The sequence below is a fragment of the Camelus dromedarius genome, chromosome 9 (genome assembly GCF_036321535.1).
Source record: "Camelus dromedarius isolate mCamDro1 chromosome 9, mCamDro1.pat, whole genome shotgun sequence".
Taxonomy (NCBI): Eukaryota; Metazoa; Chordata; class Mammalia; order Artiodactyla; family Camelidae; genus Camelus; species Camelus dromedarius.
In genome coordinates, this window is record NC_087444.1 from 71,660,970 (window position 1) to 71,676,821 (window position 15,852).

General features: G+C 53.5%; 2 protein-coding genes across 3 annotated transcripts; one reads left to right on the plus strand and one right to left on the minus strand.

Moving 5' to 3' along the window:
• Positions 1–604: 604 nt before the first annotated feature.
• RTN2 (reticulon 2) lies at positions 605–9,055 on the minus strand. 2 transcript variants are annotated; one of them, XM_064489426.1, is made up of 10 exons: positions 8,835–9,055; positions 7,108–7,152; positions 6,515–6,985; positions 6,155–6,409; positions 3,448–3,655; positions 3,034–3,172; positions 2,825–2,894; positions 2,648–2,694; positions 1,373–1,431; positions 605–1,103 (listed from the first exon to the last, which is right to left on the minus strand). In XM_064489426.1, the coding sequence occupies exons 1-10, from the start codon at positions 8,866–8,868 to the stop codon at positions 1,022–1,024; spliced, it is 1,410 nt and encodes a 469-aa protein (XP_064345496.1). In that variant the 5' UTR covers positions 8,869–9,055; the 3' UTR covers positions 605–1,021. The 2 variants fall into 2 exon arrangements, with proteins under 2 accessions (XP_064345496.1, XP_064345497.1); XM_064489427.1 differs by lacking the exons at positions 6,155–6,409; positions 6,515–6,985; positions 7,108–7,152; positions 8,835–9,055 and adding an exon at positions 5,458–5,546.
• Positions 9,056–10,249: 1,194 nt separating this feature from the next.
• PPM1N (protein phosphatase, Mg2+/Mn2+ dependent 1N (putative)) lies at positions 10,250–13,722 on the plus strand. Its single transcript, XM_031458873.2, has 5 exons — positions 10,250–11,204; positions 11,766–11,883; positions 11,962–12,067; positions 12,162–12,222; positions 13,375–13,722. The coding sequence occupies exons 1-5, from the start codon at positions 10,287–10,289 to the stop codon at positions 13,441–13,443; spliced, it is 1,272 nt and encodes a 423-aa protein (XP_031314733.2). The 5' UTR covers positions 10,250–10,286; the 3' UTR covers positions 13,444–13,722.
• Positions 13,723–15,852: the final 2,130 nt, after the last annotated feature.

Sequence of the window (15,852 nt, forward strand, 5' to 3'; positions counted from 1 at the left end):
GAGATGAAGTCACTTGCTCAAGGTCACGCAGCTAAAAATTAGAGAAGTTGATTCAAATCAAGGCCTAGGAGTCTTTAGACTCCAATTGCCTGCCTCCTCCTCCTCCAGCTTACAGTTTTAGAACCTGAAGCCCAAAGAGGCCATGAGGGCCTGTGCTTACTCCCAAAGCAGCTGAAATGGAAAGAAGTGCGTGGGTGAGAAGATAGACATGGTTAGATATAAGGGGGTGCAGGAGGAGTCCAGGGCCATACCTGGGTCTCTGGCCGGGTGACGACGTGGGCAGAGAGGACATCCCTGAGTTGGAAATCAGGTAGGACAAGGAAGAGGTTTGAGTGAGTTTGTCGGGGGAATAGTCCAAAAGACAGCTGGATACACGGGTCTGGGACTCAGGTGAGATGGAGGGACAGCAGGCAGAGTGTGGGGATCGACTAGTGATGTCTGTCTTGAGCACAGGCATGGAAAGTGGCTGTGAAGGTTGGCTAGCCCTGGGATTGGCCATCTCTTAGGTAGTAGAGGGTAAGTTTACTCCTTGAGTATCACTCAGCTGCTTTTCAGTGCGGGAAAGTGAAGGCTGGAGGGGGCTGGAAGCACAGGAGTCCTTGCGTTTTCCACAGAAGTCTTTATTACAGTGTAAATCCAAGCTCAGGCCTCCCCTGGGCCCCATGCAAAGCCCCGGCGTTGGGGCTACTGGCGTCCAGGAGACACCAATCCCTCACGGCGCCTCCAGCGGCGGGGTCACGGAAGTGTAGGGCGGGTGCCCTATCTAGGCAACTACAAGTCCCAGCAGGCCCCGCGGCCAAGGTGCCTCGCCTTTCCCAGGCTCCTAGAGCAGAGCCTCTTGGGAAATGTAGTCCTGGCCGCTCAGGCAATTTGCGCAAACTCCCAGGTGTGAGTGATCCTGACATCCACCCGGAAACCGCTCCGGCTGAGGCGGGGAGAGGGTGGGGATGGAAGGGAGATGGAGAGGGACAGAGGGGTACAGAGGGTGGGGGCAGGCGTCCCGCGGGCAGAGACACCGCTTTCATTCGGCTTTGGCTTTGGATCCGGAGACTGTGGCTGCTGCCGAGGCAAGGGCTCCGGTCCCTGGGATCTTAGCTCGGATCCTGAGGGAGAAACAGGTGGAGTCAAAGGGTGGGGCAAGAAATAGGATAAGTCTGTGAGAACTAAGGGGGAAACGGGATGGAGGAACTGAGTGCCCAAGCCAGCTCCTGCTCTCCACCTACTGGCCTGAGATGGAATTGTCTCTCACCCTTTAAGAAGGAGGCATTCAGTCCCAGGAGGTTTAGGGACAGGAAATATTGGGGGTTGGAGGGCATTCCCAAGTTTCCCCATTCCATTCCCCATCCCATCCATCTCCACCACATGCCCTTACTTAGCTTTGATGTGGCTCAACTGATTGGTCACCAATCCCACATACTGGTCAATCTGGGCCTGGGGAGACCAAGAAGGGGTGAAGGGAGAGATTGGAAGGGGTTCTTCTCCCTAATTCATTCAGGAGGCTTTTCCCTTCCCCATCCTCAAATCAGGAGTTGAGGGAGTGGCCCACCACACAGTCTTCAACTCTAAACCTAATAAAATACCCTTGGAAGTCAGAAGATCAAGTGAAGTCAGAAGTTCATTTGACCACACTGTGTGGGAAGCAATGTCAGGTAGAGACACAGGAATTTGCAAGTGAGTTTGTGTCCTGGACATTATTGTTACTTTTTGAGTGAGTTGCCTGTGTGTGTATTTAGAGGACATTGGTATTGAGTCCCTGGGTGGATTGAATTTAAATACTAGTTTAATACACAGTGTTAGTTGACTCTGTGAGTCTCAGTGATTCTGGCATGTGAGGGAGTTAGTTAAGACAATCTCTTTGGCAGAGACGTGTAACATTTGGCTCTCAGCTGTGCTGGAGAATGTCATAAATGGAATCCCAGTCCATCTGCCTGTCTCTGGATAGGATATGTGTCAGTTGGCCCTGTTTCCGCCAGTGTTCTGGGTAACAGACATCCCACCTGATTTAACTGAAATGTCAGTCCCTTGCAGTTTCAGGGAGTGAGGGCATCAGTCAGTCCACCTGATTGGCTGGGATGGGTGTCAGTCAGACCCAGACTATGTGTAGGGATAAATGGCATCAGTCTGTCTGTCTGTCTGCAAATGGAATATGTGTTTGTCAGTCTCCAGGGGTATCAGGGTATCAGGAGAAGGCATTCATCTGTCTGCCTGTTTCTGGCTAGGATGAGTGTTACTCAGTCTCACACTGTGTCAGGGAGAGAAGACACCAGTCAGGCTGCATCTAGAATATGTCACATTGGACCTTGGGTCACTGTCAGGGAGGAGTATCAGATAGACCACCTGCCTTGTGCTGGGACATGTCAGTCAGATCCTGGCTCTGCCACAGGACACCAATCGAATTGCCTGTCTCTGGCTGTTGAAATATCTTATTTTGACTCCAGTTGTATCGAGGAGGGGCAGCAGGCAGACCACCTGTGCCCAGCTGGGGCATGTGTCCATCAGACCCTGACTCTGTCACGGAGGGGGCACATCGGCTTATCCTCCTGTCTCTGGCTGGGACATCTATCATGGGATCCTGGCTGTAGCGAGGGGCAGTCAGACCACTCATGTTTGGCTAGGATGCTACCAGCTGAGGGCCTGTCACACTCACCTGGTGCTGTCGGTACAGCAGAGGAACTGTGAATAAGCCAATCACTCCTGTGGGCACAGTAATAGGGATCAGGGTTCTCCCAGGAGTTTAATAGCTCCATCCAGAGCCCTGTCCCCCACCAACCCCTCAGTGACCCACGCACCCACCCCCACCCCCGCCACAGCCTTCCCAGCTCACCCAGAATGAGGAGAGTCAAACCATTGAAGACGGCACCCACAAAGGTCAAGATGTAGAAGAGAAGGGCCAGCTGAGGGTGAGAGGCAGGGTCAGCAGAGCCGACGGGGTGCTCCCCAGGCTGGGAACTTCCCCAGCAATGGCCCTCCTACCCACCAGGGGCAGGGACATGAATATTGGGAACCCAGGAGGGAGCAGGGGCTTCCAGGCACCTTGAGGGAGTCCACGAGGTCTTCTACCAGGAAGAAATGCCGCAGCTGCATGGCCACAGAGACCACATGGGAGGCCATCTGCTGGGACAAACGTTCTGTCTGCTCCCGAGTCAGGGTCAGATCCACATCCAGGTAGGCCCTGAGATAACCAAGGTGTGGGAGGTGACTCAGCGGGTGGCTGGGACAAGGGCAAGAAATGAGGGTTGGGGAGAAGGCCAGGCCTAGATGGAGTTGGGGGTCAAGAGACAGGATCAAGGATTAAGGGTCAGAGGTTAGGGCTGGAAGTCAGGGATCATGTGGGAGATAGAAGCGGAGATGGGATGCGTCAGGGCCAGGGTGAGAAGTCAGAGCCTGACTTGAGGTCATGGGTCCTGACTTAGGTCCAGTGCTAGGGTCTGGGCCGGGGGTTCTCACTGGAAAGGGTTGGCGCCATCCCCCCGGTGCACGGCCTGCAGCACTTTTCGGTAAACCCTGAGAGAGATGGTGCTGCAGAGCAGCAACAGGGCCACGTGGGCGGCCACGGACACGATGCTAAAATGCAGGAGGCAGAGCAGGGAGACCATGAGGCCCGTGAAGACCACTCCCGACGTCCTCGTGTCCTTCCAGTACAGCAGGTCCGCCACTGTGGAGGGAGGGGGTGGCGATCAGGCTGGGGTTTGGAGCTTGTCTGGCTGACCTCTTGACCTCCTATTTCCTGTCTCAGGGCTAAACCATGACCTCTTGATGCACCTGTCTGAGCCTTAATCCAATTACCCGATTTTTATTTGTCGTCTTTTATTCCATTCTTGCCTCCTCTCTTCTCCTCCTGGAAAACCCAAGTTAACTGTCTAGTAAGTCCCCTTAAGCTTACTTCTGCCCATAGATTATGTGTGGGCACAATTTGGGGGTTAAGATGGTACCATATATATATACTCTTCTACATCCTGCATATCTCACTCTACTTTTTCTCCTAGAATTCCCTCTTGATCAACTGGAATAGCTCTTTTTTTTCCTGTTCTATTCTTTGTATATAATTGAAGTATAATTGGTTTACAATGTTGTATTAGTTTCTGATGGACAGCATAGTGATTTAATTATATATACACTCCTTTTCAAATCCTTTTTCATTGTAAGTTATTACAAGATATTGAATATAGTTCCCTGTGCTATACAGTAGGGCCTTGTTGTTTATCTATTTTATATGGACTAGCTTTTAATTCATTCTTTTTAAAGGCTACATGCTATTCCATGGTGTGACTTCACCATCATTCATTTCATTCAACCACGTATCTATTGCTGGGTCATTTACTTTGTTTCCTCCCCCCATCCCCTTCCCCAGCAGTATTGCAAATACCAGCCTCCTACAGATATTCTTACCTCCAAGAGGTTCTATTTCTGAGATAGAATCCAAAGGGTGGAATCATCACTGGGTGGACTAATTATGTATTTTCAAATGTCATAAATATTACCAGATCGCTTACTAGAAAGACTCTAACAATCCTTATTTTCATGAGTAACATGAAAGTGATCTTTTCCCAGCATCCTGCCCAGCAATGGGTGTTATTGTTCTTTTTATTTTTTGCACCCTGACCAGTGTAGTTAGCTCCTTGATACTCCTACCAACACATTTATCTAAGTCTAAAATATGTTAATAACACTATCCTCCTTCCTAGGCCTTAACTCAAATTTTTGATATCTTTCTGAGACTCATCTCCCTTTTTTTTCTTTTTGTATTCATGCACGTTTAAATTAAATTCTCCCAAGCCCAGCCTAACCCCTGACCAGTGACCTGGGGACCCCAAAGTTTTTCATCTCACTCATCTAAACTTTGAACAGCCCTCCCTGTAATCCACTCCCCTTTGAGACCTGAACTGAGAGCCCAGTATTCTTCCATCTACTTCTAGTCTCCATCCTCCGACCCTTACTCCAATCAAACTGATCCATCCCAGCCAGTCCCCCTTAGAGTCTGACTCCCCTCACTTTTGTATCCTCCCTATCACATCCTCCCACCTGCCTCTAACTAGGGCAGACCTCCCCCGTAACCCCTTCCCTACAGGCTCCCCTACAACACCAGAGCCAGTGAATGGGGGAGGGACGGGGTCGCCCGAGGCGGGGGCTAAGTTTAGGCAGCTGGGGGGAGGGAGCCTCACCCGCAGCTGTGCTGGCTCGTCTAGCTCCTGAGTGACAGCGCCGCCTGGGCCTGAGGCTGGGGGAGGGGGCCTCCCCGCTCTTCGGTCCCAAAGCTCCAGCTCGAGAGGGAGGGGACCCCACACCCTCTCCACGCACTCCTTAGACACCCCTGCAGCCCCTCAGCCCCAGCCTGCAGCTCTGGGGAATTTGGGACCAATAGGAAACATCCCCCAGACTTGAGGGAGATAAGACCTAATCTGGACCCCTTTCCGCGATCCCCCAGCACCCCCGTCCCGGCCCGCCCCGAAGGCCCACCTTTACTCCCCATCTCGGCTCCGAATGAGAGGCTACGGACACCGCTGCTTCTCAGGGATTTTGCCCACTTCAGTGGAACCAGAGGGAGGGAGTAAGGGGGCGGGGCCCCTCTGTACCCAGCCAATGGCTCTCCACAGAGGTGGGAACAATTCCAAAATGGGATGGCTGTCTTTGTAAACAGCCAAAATCAGTGATGTCTACAACTAACCTACAGGAACCGTTTGTGGAGGCTGAGCATACTTTAAAATAAGGCGGGGTCTATTTACAACTGGCCAATGCATGTGGTTAGGAAAGAGGAGAGTTTTTAAAAAGTGTAGAGTTTACCTTTAAATGCCCCATGGCCACATTCAGAAGAGAGCCTTTTTTTCCCTCCCCCAGGGATTTGGCCTCTCCAAAATCAGCCTCTAGGGGGAGCACTCCAAAAGAGGGATTTTTTTTTTTTTTCAGCAATCAGCCAATGCTAATACTCCAAGGAGGGCTAACTTCTCAAATGGGCGGGGGAACTGTATAAAAAGAGCCAATGGTAATCTTAGGTAACAGGAAAAAAATTTAAGGGCGGAGTTTATGATGTCTTGCCAATAGCAATACCTCCTCCCTTCTCCACTCTCCTCCGTTCCTTCGCGAGGCTGGTCCCTTAAAATTCCAATCCTCCACCCTCGCTGTAGTCCAAAGGAGCACTTTCCCTGACGCAGTTTACCTAGAAGGTATGGTTCCAATGTGAATTCTGATTGGTCCGTGCTATGGAGGCACTGCCCCGTGATTGGCTCCCGCTCCAGCTGCCCCCACAGCTCTTCCTTCTCGACCAGCGAGGACTCATCCGGCCAAGAGTTTGAATCCCGGGATCGGGGAGGGGATGGAGTGCGGGCCTGAGGGGTCCCAGAGCCAGGGCTGGGCTGCGGAGTCAAGACTTCGGGCGGTGAAGACTGAGCGAGTCCAATTTGTAGGTCCAGTTCTGGTGCGTTAGAGAGAGAAGGCTGTAAGCTTTCACCTTGGAGGTGCCCGAAGGATAGACCACCCACCCCTTGTGGCTTCGGTTCCAGCACCTGGGACATCTCACCTTTCCTAGCCTCTCCAGCCTCCGATCCATCCGGCTCCTCGTCTTCTAGTGGGGTGGAGCTACTTGTGGCAGAGTCCTCCCCGGACCCTGCTCCCCGGGCCGCCCAGCCCAGCTGGTCCAGCTTGAGACCCAGGTCCTCCAGGGGACGCTCCGCCGGAGGGGCAGAATTGGGGTCACCACGGCGCCCAGGCTCCGGGGATTGGCTCAGGCTGGGGATGCTCTCCAAGCTATCGCCCAGGCCAGGCTGAGGGGGTGGGTCTCGCGGCTCCGAGACTGAGCGGCCCTGGGGCCTTGGGCGGCGGGCAGCTGAATCCCTGCGGGCCGCAGAGCCCACCACGCCATCAAAGGCAATGTAGGAGAAGGTCAGCTCCCGGGGAGTGCCCCAGTCCTGCGATGTGGTCTCATCCTCGTCATCCTCTGAGAATTCCCGGGCTGTGTGCAGCTCACGAAAATCCGAGTCGTCATTCCCTCCTGCCGTGAGCAAAGGAGGGCATGAACTCCTCTGACCAAGACCCTGACCCATTCCCCTTAACCCGTTTACCCAGCTTTGAGCCTCCTCAAGTCCCACTCTCACATCCTCCCTCTCTACTTACCTTCTGTAGAGTCAGGGGTAGAGGACGCTGTAGATGGAGCTTCTTCTGCGAGAAGGAAAGAATCAAGGACTCTTAGAAGCTTAGACTGCCCGAATTACAGAAGTAGTGTGCCAGTCGTGGAAACTTGTCCAAAATAAGGAATCTTAAAATTTTAATCATAGGACCCTTAGAACATTCTGCATACAGACTGTAAAACTTCAGTATCCTTGCTATCAAGAAGCTCAGTCTTAGATGTTCCAGTCCAGGAATCTCGATCTTCAAATTAGGGATTTTAGGAGGTTTCAATTAATTAATTATTTCAACAACCATTAATTAAGTGCCTACTATATGGCAGGCACTGTTTTAGATCCTGAGGATACAACTGTGAATAAAACAGACAAAATCCCTACTCCCATAGAGCTTATACTCTATAGGAAAGACAGACAATAAACAACCAATTTATGGTACTGGGTGCTAAGCTTGGGGAGAAAAATCAAGACAAGGGAGGAGAAAGTAAGCGGGTGTTATTTCAGTCAGGGTGGTGAGGAAGTCTTCTCTGATAACACTTGAGTAGAAACCTGAATCATGTGGGGAAGCCGCAGGATGTCAAGAGAACCGTCTTCCAGGCAGAAGGAAAAGCTACTGCAAGCACTATGTTTTGCATATTTGAGGAACAGAGAAGTGTGCAGATGTGAGTGAAGCAGAGTGACTGAGGGAGAGAGGGATGGGACATGAGGACAGAGAAGTAAGGCCAGGGTGGCAGAGGCAGGTAGGGAGATCAAGTAGGGCCTTCCTTTGTAAGCCCAGGTAAGGAAAATATCTTAGAATGTTGGGATGATACTCTAAAATGTTGAAGTAACAAATTCTCAGGATTTTGGCATCTGGACTCTCAAGACATGCAAGTGGCCTAGTCAGCGTTGAAATCCCCGGCTGTGAGGGTGTGAGACAGAGAATGTTAGACAAGGACTGTTATAGCCCTGGGCTCGGAGATCATGAGGATCAGATAAGACATTTTCATTTGTGGAATCCCGCTCCTTGGAGCTAGCTTTGCCTACAGGAGATGCTCAATACCCCTTGGAAAGTGAAATCAGATGTCCCCCACCCCCACTTCGTTTCTTCAGCTGGGAAATAGGAGGCCAGGAATCAGAGGCAGGGAGCGGAGTGGGTCTCCTCCTAGGTAAAGCCACTGCTAATCAATGGTATTAAAGCCCGCTAAGGACCCAGGTGTCCTAGCCCTAAACCAGGGATGGCTGTTTCCCGGGGACAGGGCATTGGGCATTTTGGGCGAGGTCGGAGCTTCCTCTGAGTGTGGGCAGAAAACGGAGGTGGGATGCAAAGATGGGTGATGTGGGAGTGGGGGATTCAGACCCCTCTTCTCCACCCTGGCTCTACCCCTCCATTCAAATCCCCTCCCCGCCAGCGGCGGCCAGCACCAGGGCGAGGGGACAGCTCCCGGAGAACATTCTCAACCCCCGGCGGAGCCCTGCGGCACATCCCAGCGCCCAGCGCGCCCACCGCCGGCTATCTCCGTGCCCCCCACTTCTGCCCTGTCTCATTCAGGTTCTCCTGGTCAAGTGGCCCCCATCGCCTCTAGAACACGGGGGGGGGGGGGAAGGGAGAGCTTCCTTTGTCTCCTTCGCCTCCTCCCCCATCTCTTCTCTCCCCCGGCCAGAGGCTGAGGAGAAACCCGGGAGGAGCCCACCCGGGCCTCTGGGCCCCACACCAGGCCTGAGCCTCCCCCTACTCACTGCAGTGGGCGAAGACCGGCAGGACCTGCCCCATGGCCCACCTCGGGCCTGCATCGGGACCCCCGCCCACTCCGGCCACGCCGCCCTGGGCCTGGGGCCGCGGGCGCTCATCTCCGCCGCGCCCAGGACGCCGCCGCCGCCATCCTCGCCGACTCCTCCTCCCGGGCCGCTCCAGCAGCCACCGCCGCCGCTGCTGCCGCCGCCCTCAGCTCGGCTTGGCGGAGGCGGGCGGGGCCGCTGGTGGGGGGAGGGCACTGCAGCGCGAGGGCCGGGGGCGGGGCCAGAGAACGGAGGGGCGGTACCTGAGGGATGGCGAGGGGGCGGGGAAACCCGAGAGGATGGAGGGGGCGTGGCCTTTCTAATAGAGGGGCTGAGCTAGGACCGTAGGCTGCTGGGCCAAGAAGGCATGGAAGGCGGCCTGAAGGGCGGGGTCTAAAGAGAAGAGGGTGGGGCCTTTATGGAAGAGGCGCCAGGCCTAGGGTAGGGTGAGGGGCTCAGGGAGAGAATGATGAAACAGCCTAGGTAGAGAAGATGGGGCCGTGGATCTCAGAGTGGTCTGGGGTGGAGCTAGAGGTGGCACTGAGGGGATGGTATAAAGATTCTACTGCTGAGAGGTAGAGTATGAGCCTAGATTCTCAAAGGGAGTGAGAAATGGGGCGGGAGGAAACTACTCAAAGTTTGAGACAAGGGGAAGAGCTCAGACATGAGTGGGGCTTAAGCCAATTTAGACTTATTCAGGTTGGGCGGGGTCAGTTAGAGACAGAGAAGGTAGAGGCGCAACCTTATCGAGAGTAGCGCAGAACAGGCAAGGGAGGAGGCGCGGCACAGAAGATGGGCGTAACCTGGAGTAGGGGGCTGGGCCTGCAGTTAAGAGGCGGAGCTAGAGGCGGGTCCAGGACTGTCCCAATATTAGAAGCTTGTGAGGCTGTGGGTTTGAATGAATGGGCGGAACCTGGAAGAGAAGCAACTGAAACCAAGAAGGGAGGGGACGAACTAAAACAATTAAGGATTTAAAGCTTTTGAAACCGGGGACGGGACCACTGATATGAGCGGAGCTTGGACAAAGCAGGGCTGAGGACCCGAAGCCTAGGGTTGTACTGAGAATACGAATTCTAGAGATCGTTTCTCTGTAACCCTTGTTTACTTCTGTGACCCAGTTTCCTCTTCAGTAAACTGGAGAAGATGATATAAAATAGTGTGTAGCTCATGATAAGTGCTAGTGTGTTATTATTTTTCCCTGACCCAAACTTCAAATCTCGCTTTGAAGGTGCGAGAGAGGAGAACGAGGAGTTCAGTCCCTTCTAGTGACTCGACTTGAGTGTAAGTCAAGGGCATAGGAAGATTTAGGTGGTTTAAAATCTCAACGGTGGAGGGGATTAGTGGAGGTGACGAGGGTGAGGGAGCGGTTAGCAGGTGCAGAGGGTGGAGTCTTCCTGATCCCCAGGCCGAAGGATGGAGGCCCTTGCCCGCCTGCTGGAGCGTCTTCTCTGGCCATCTCGCAAGGAAGAAGAGGCGGAGGAGGAGGAGGAAGAGGAGGGGAGGTCTCCGGACGGGCCTCAATCCCTTCTGGACGCGCCGCGCTGCGCCCAGCGGCCTCATGGGGGTGTGGCGGCGTCGTGTGCCCTGAGCTTCGGGGCGAGCTCAGTGCAAGGCTGGCGAGCACACATGGAGGACGCGCATTGCGCTTGGCTCGCGCTACCTGGGGTGCCCCCAGGCTGGTCTTTCTTCGCAGTCCTTGACGGCCACGGCGGGGCGCGAGCCGCCCTCTTTGGCGCGCGCCACCTGCCGGGCCACGTGCTCGATGCTCTGGGCCCCGCGCCCCACGAGCCGGAGGGCGTGTGCAAAGCGCTGCGCCACGCCTTCCTGAGCGCAGACGCACGCCTGCACGCGCTCTGGCCCCGCGGCGAGCCCGGCGGCTCCACCGCTGTGGCATTGCTGATTTCCCCGTGCTTTCTGTACCTGGCGCACTGTGGTGACTCCCGCGCGGTGCTGAGTCGCGCCGGCGCCGTGGCCTTCAGCACCGAGGACCACCGGCCTCTCCATCCCAGGGAACGCGAGCGCATCCACGACGCAGGCGGCACCATCCTCCGCCGGCGCCTCAAGGGTTCTCTAGCAGTATCGCGAGCACTAGGAGACTTTGCTTACAAAGAGGTTCCAGGAAGGCCCCCTGAACTGCAGCTCGTTTCCGCGGAGCCTGAGGTGACCGCCCTGGCACGCCAGGCCGAGGATGAGTTCATGCTCTTGGCCTCTGATGGAGTGTGGGACGCGATGTCTGGCACTGCCCTGGCGGGACTGGTGGCATCGCGCCTCTGCTTGGGCTTGGCTCCAGAGCTTCTCTTCGCGCAGCTGTTGGACACGTGTCTATGTAAGGTCCTGAGGGCGGGGCTTGAGATCTTTGAAGAAAGAACCTAAGGGATTTTAGCGGAGGAGGAGCTTTGATGGAGAGGCAGGAATAAAACTAGAAAAGGAGTGGAGCTCCACTAAGGGGCAGGGCCAAAATATGCAGAGGGCGGAGACTGAGGGAAGACTTGTGGCAAGATGGGAGAGTAGTAGTGTTAGATAGGCAAGTGGGTGGGGTTTAAGAGAAAGGGCCTGGGTTTTTTGGAATGGGACAGCCGTTAGACTTAGGAGTGGGCCCTAAGGTATGATCAGTGGCTGAAAGAGGAGCAGCTAAACAGCAAAGTGGGAGGAGCTTTGGTGAAGGGAAGTGGTTCTCTTTAATAGAGTGGGGCTAGGACAGTGAGAGGGCATGGTCTCAGGGACTGGTCCTTGTGAGATGCCTGGTTTAGACTGGCAGAAAGTTGGGATTTGAGAGAAATGGATGTAACCAGATTGGGAAGAGGCACTAGAACCCAGGGAGTGTTGGGAAACTCTATTTCCAAGGGCATCCAGCCGTGTCCCACCAGGCCCTCTTTTCTCCACCTTCTCCAGGGCAGCCTGGACAACATGACCTGCATCCTGGTCTGCTTCCCGGGGGCCCCCAGGCCTTGTGAGGAGGCCATCAGGAAGAAGCTAGCACTGGACGCAGCTCTGGGACACAGGGTTGCAGGTGAGCAGGTGCCAGGAGCCCAGCAGAAGGGGTGGTCGCCAAGGAGGGGCACCCCCATAACTCTTGCTTCCTTCTCAGAGCTATGTACCTCTACCCAGGAGCCTCCCAGCCTGAACACAGTTTTCAGGACTCTGGCCTCTGAGAACATCCCAGATTTGCCTCCTGGGGGAGGGCTCTACTGCAAGTAGGTTGGGGTGGGGTAGGGTGGAATGGGAGGAGGGGTGGTAGGGTGGAATGGGAGGAGGGTCTCCTCCTGAGGGCCTTCCTTTGCTCTGCAGGGCCACAGTCATTGCTGAAGCTTATTCTGAGTTCTGCCAGGCCTCAGCAGAGCGCTGGGTGGTAAGGACCCTGTGTTCCATAATCTTTCTCTTAGAAACATGTAATCCAGCCCCCTCACACTGCCCCACCTCCTTAAGTGAGGGGGAAATTGAGGCCAGGGGGAGAAGGGCCTTGCCTGATACATTAATAAATTCTCACTCCTGGTCCTGAAAATTGTGCTAGGCATGATGGGGGTGGGGGGATGCTGAAGCAGAGAAGAGACTATGCTTGCCCTCCAAGAAATGTACCCCCTACATTGCTCTGTGAAGCCCTATCATCCCAAGCACCACCCACTCTATCCCAGAATAAGGCAAAAAAATTCAAGGAATGTTGATGACCCATACCAAAGGCTGATTGCGCTGCAGAGACCACCATAACATCTCTGAGGGTGGTCCAGGTCTTAGATGAGAGAGGTTGGGCACAGACAGCCTATTTGGAGATGTCCAAAGAAGTGGTGGACGAAACCACATAAACTGAGGTATGGGGTGGGAGTCAGGGAGGAAATGTGAAGTAGGAAACCTGAAAGCCTTTGCAGGGCAGAGAAGGGAGTTTGGTTATTACCAATTGGAGGAAGGCGGTGGGGGGTAGGGGGATTGTTGATAGTTTCTCAAGAGTTAAAGGAGGTGTTTGTCAGGATTCTTTCGTGTTGTGAAAGGCAGAAGCCCCCATTTAACCTGAGAAAACAAACCAGGGGATTTCCTGGGCCATGAAACTGAAGAGTTCAGAGACTTAAGGCATGACTGCTCCAGTTGTCGGATGATGTCATCAGGAATCGTCTCTTAGTTTTATTTTCTCTGAGTTGGCTTCATTCCCAGGCAGGGTCTCCGCTTGAGATAGCAGAGTTGCAGCTTCAGGCTCATATCCCAGGAGCCTACAATCCCCAGTGGAGAGGGCGCGCCAGTTTCCCGGTAGTTGCAGCTGTGGTTCCAGAGCTGGTTCCCATTGGCCACACCAGATCACGTGCCTGACCAGTCACTGTCTCTGATTGGCTAGGCTAGGATCACAGGCCCATCCCCCCTCGCTCGGGCTTGGGGTTCACACCAGGAAAAACTGAGGGACTAAGAGATGGGGAATCCTGGTTCCTCAAAAGGAAAATAGGAGTGATGCTTCCAGAATACAGGGGAGTAAGTGCAAAGAGGTAAGGGGTTCCTATTCCCACATTTTATGTTACAGAAGGGGCACAATGGGGCTGGGCCACCCGCTGGCACCCTTTCAAGCTCTGCCTTGGACTTGGAGGCCTGACATGTACACAGCTGTCATCCTTTGGGGACCCTCTGCCCCACTGGGGCCTCAACAGAATAAAGGAAGAAAACTCCCCTTCCTCGGCTGTGTAGACCAGCGGAAGGAAGGCAAGCCAATGGAGGAATCCCAGAATGTTTATTTCCCTTTCTCCTACTTCCCTCTCAAATAAAGTCTTATGAGATAGGGGAAATTGCACCCGTCAGCTAGACTACCCCCCCAAAAAAAAACCCAAGCACAACACCCCCCAAACCAAATGTTTCTGAAATATTTAGAGCTGAATGGACCCTGAGAAATCATCCAGTTCAATAACCTTCTCTTCCCTTTCCATTTTTTAGGGGGTTTGGGGGTAGGTAGGGGGAAGTTTGATTAAATGGGGGGTAGGTAGGGGGAAGTTTGATTAAATTTTCATCACATAATTCAAAATACATTTTTCTTGCGGAGGTGGGGGAAACACAAACATTATTTGCCCAGTCCTTTGGCAACTATGTATTGGGCACCTGCTGTCTGCAAGGCCCTGCTCACAGCCGTCAGCTAAGGAGACCCACTGAGGTTTCTTACCCCCAAAACCTCCTAGTGTGAGGGGTGGGGTGGGGGGACAGTAAACAAGGGAACCCATAAATAAGGTCATTTCAGACACTGACAAATGTCTCAAAGAAAATGAAACTGGAGGACGTGATAAGCCAATGTCTAGGGGAGCTACTTTGGTTTTTTACATTATTTATTTTTTGAATGGGTAATAAGTTCACTTGGTTTGAAATTCAAAGGGCACAAAATGGTATAAAATGAAAAGTCCCTCTCGATCCCCCATCCAACAGCCACTCAATTTTCCACCTGGGGATGAAGAGGGGACCACTGAGCAGGAACCTAACACAGAAGTAGCCAACCATGCAAAACCCCAGGGAAGAGTGTCCCAAGGTGAAAGGAACAGTCAGTGTGAAAGCCTAGAGGCAGGACTGAATTTGGCATTTTCAAGGTGAGGCTTGAGATTACAACCATCAAACTCCATGATCCCATCCCCTGTCCCCAGTGGACACCCCTGCAATGAGTCAGAGTGATTTTTTTTTTCAGATCTTTTATCGGGCATGTACACACACATATATATGGTACCTTAGGTGTTTCCTTGATTTTTTTCATACCCTATGTATCATTTGGCAGTCTGGGTTCTTTGTTTGTTTTTTACTCAGTAATGTGTTGGAGAATTCTTCATGCCACTTGCACATCTCATTCTTTTTAGCTGCTGCGTAGCACTTCAGACAAGAGATGTGCAATGGTTTCACCGTTCATCATCCTCTTGATGGACATTTAAGCTGTTTTCAATTTCTTGCCCTTACGTCACTGCTGCCATAAAGATCCTTGATCAGGCTCCTGTGTCCATATGCAAGAGTTTCTCTAGTACAAGGGTCTGCTACATCTTTTGTGCAGCACTTGAGCTAAGAATGAGTTTTACATTTTTAAAGGCACACAGAAGTCCTCCCCTCCTATTTCACAGATGGGAAAGCTGAGACCCAGAGAGGAGTAAGGACTTGCCCATGATTACACAGAACAGGGGTTCTCATACAGCTAGATAAATGTGTGTTGAGCTGCTGTTCTGGGCCTGGCTGGGTTAGTAAGACCCAAAAATCAATCAAATCTACCTCTGCCCCCAAAGACCTCACTACCTGAGGAGACATATAGAGAAACAATTATAACCTACTGTAAATCAACGGTTCAAGGTCTCCCAGAGTGGGGTGGAGAAGGGGTGAGGATAACTCAGCTCTTGTGAAAACAATGTCAGAGCATGGCCTAGGAAAATGAGGTGAAGGAGCTCAGGACGGCACGCAGGCAGCGGATTCCGCTTGGAAAAAGGCTGGGAAGGTTGAACCCTGAGAGTAGTTGGTTTTACACTCATACTTTGCACCCAAGCACCACTGGAGTTCTGGTGGCTCAGGCACGAGGCAGGCCTCAGTTTACCCATTTCTAAACGTCGAACTGATGATTTCCCAGACTCCTGCCCCTGCCTTCGGCATCTTATCCTGGCCAGGTGGCGCTCTACGGGAGGGGCGTGACCATATTAGTGACGTCACGTGGGGCGGAGCCGGCAGGACCCGCTGCGGAAGCCTGGGAGGGTGTAGGGACTCAGTCGAGTCCCTGGCGCGTGGGGGAGGGGGCTCCCCGCCTCCGTGTCCTCCGATTGCTGGATGATCCCGCCATCCTCCTCAGACGAAACTGAGTCACGGCGGAGCGTGCATCGGGAAGGGGCCAGGGACCTTATCCTTTCGGGGACCGGGAGTCCCATTTCCACCCAGGTCCAGCGACGCACCCGTTCCCCCCTCGCCACACACACACACACCCTGCGGCTGTGAGTCAGCGGCCGGCCGCACCCCCTCGGCCCACTTCCTCCTCACCTTCCCAGGGCGGGCGGGGGGAGGA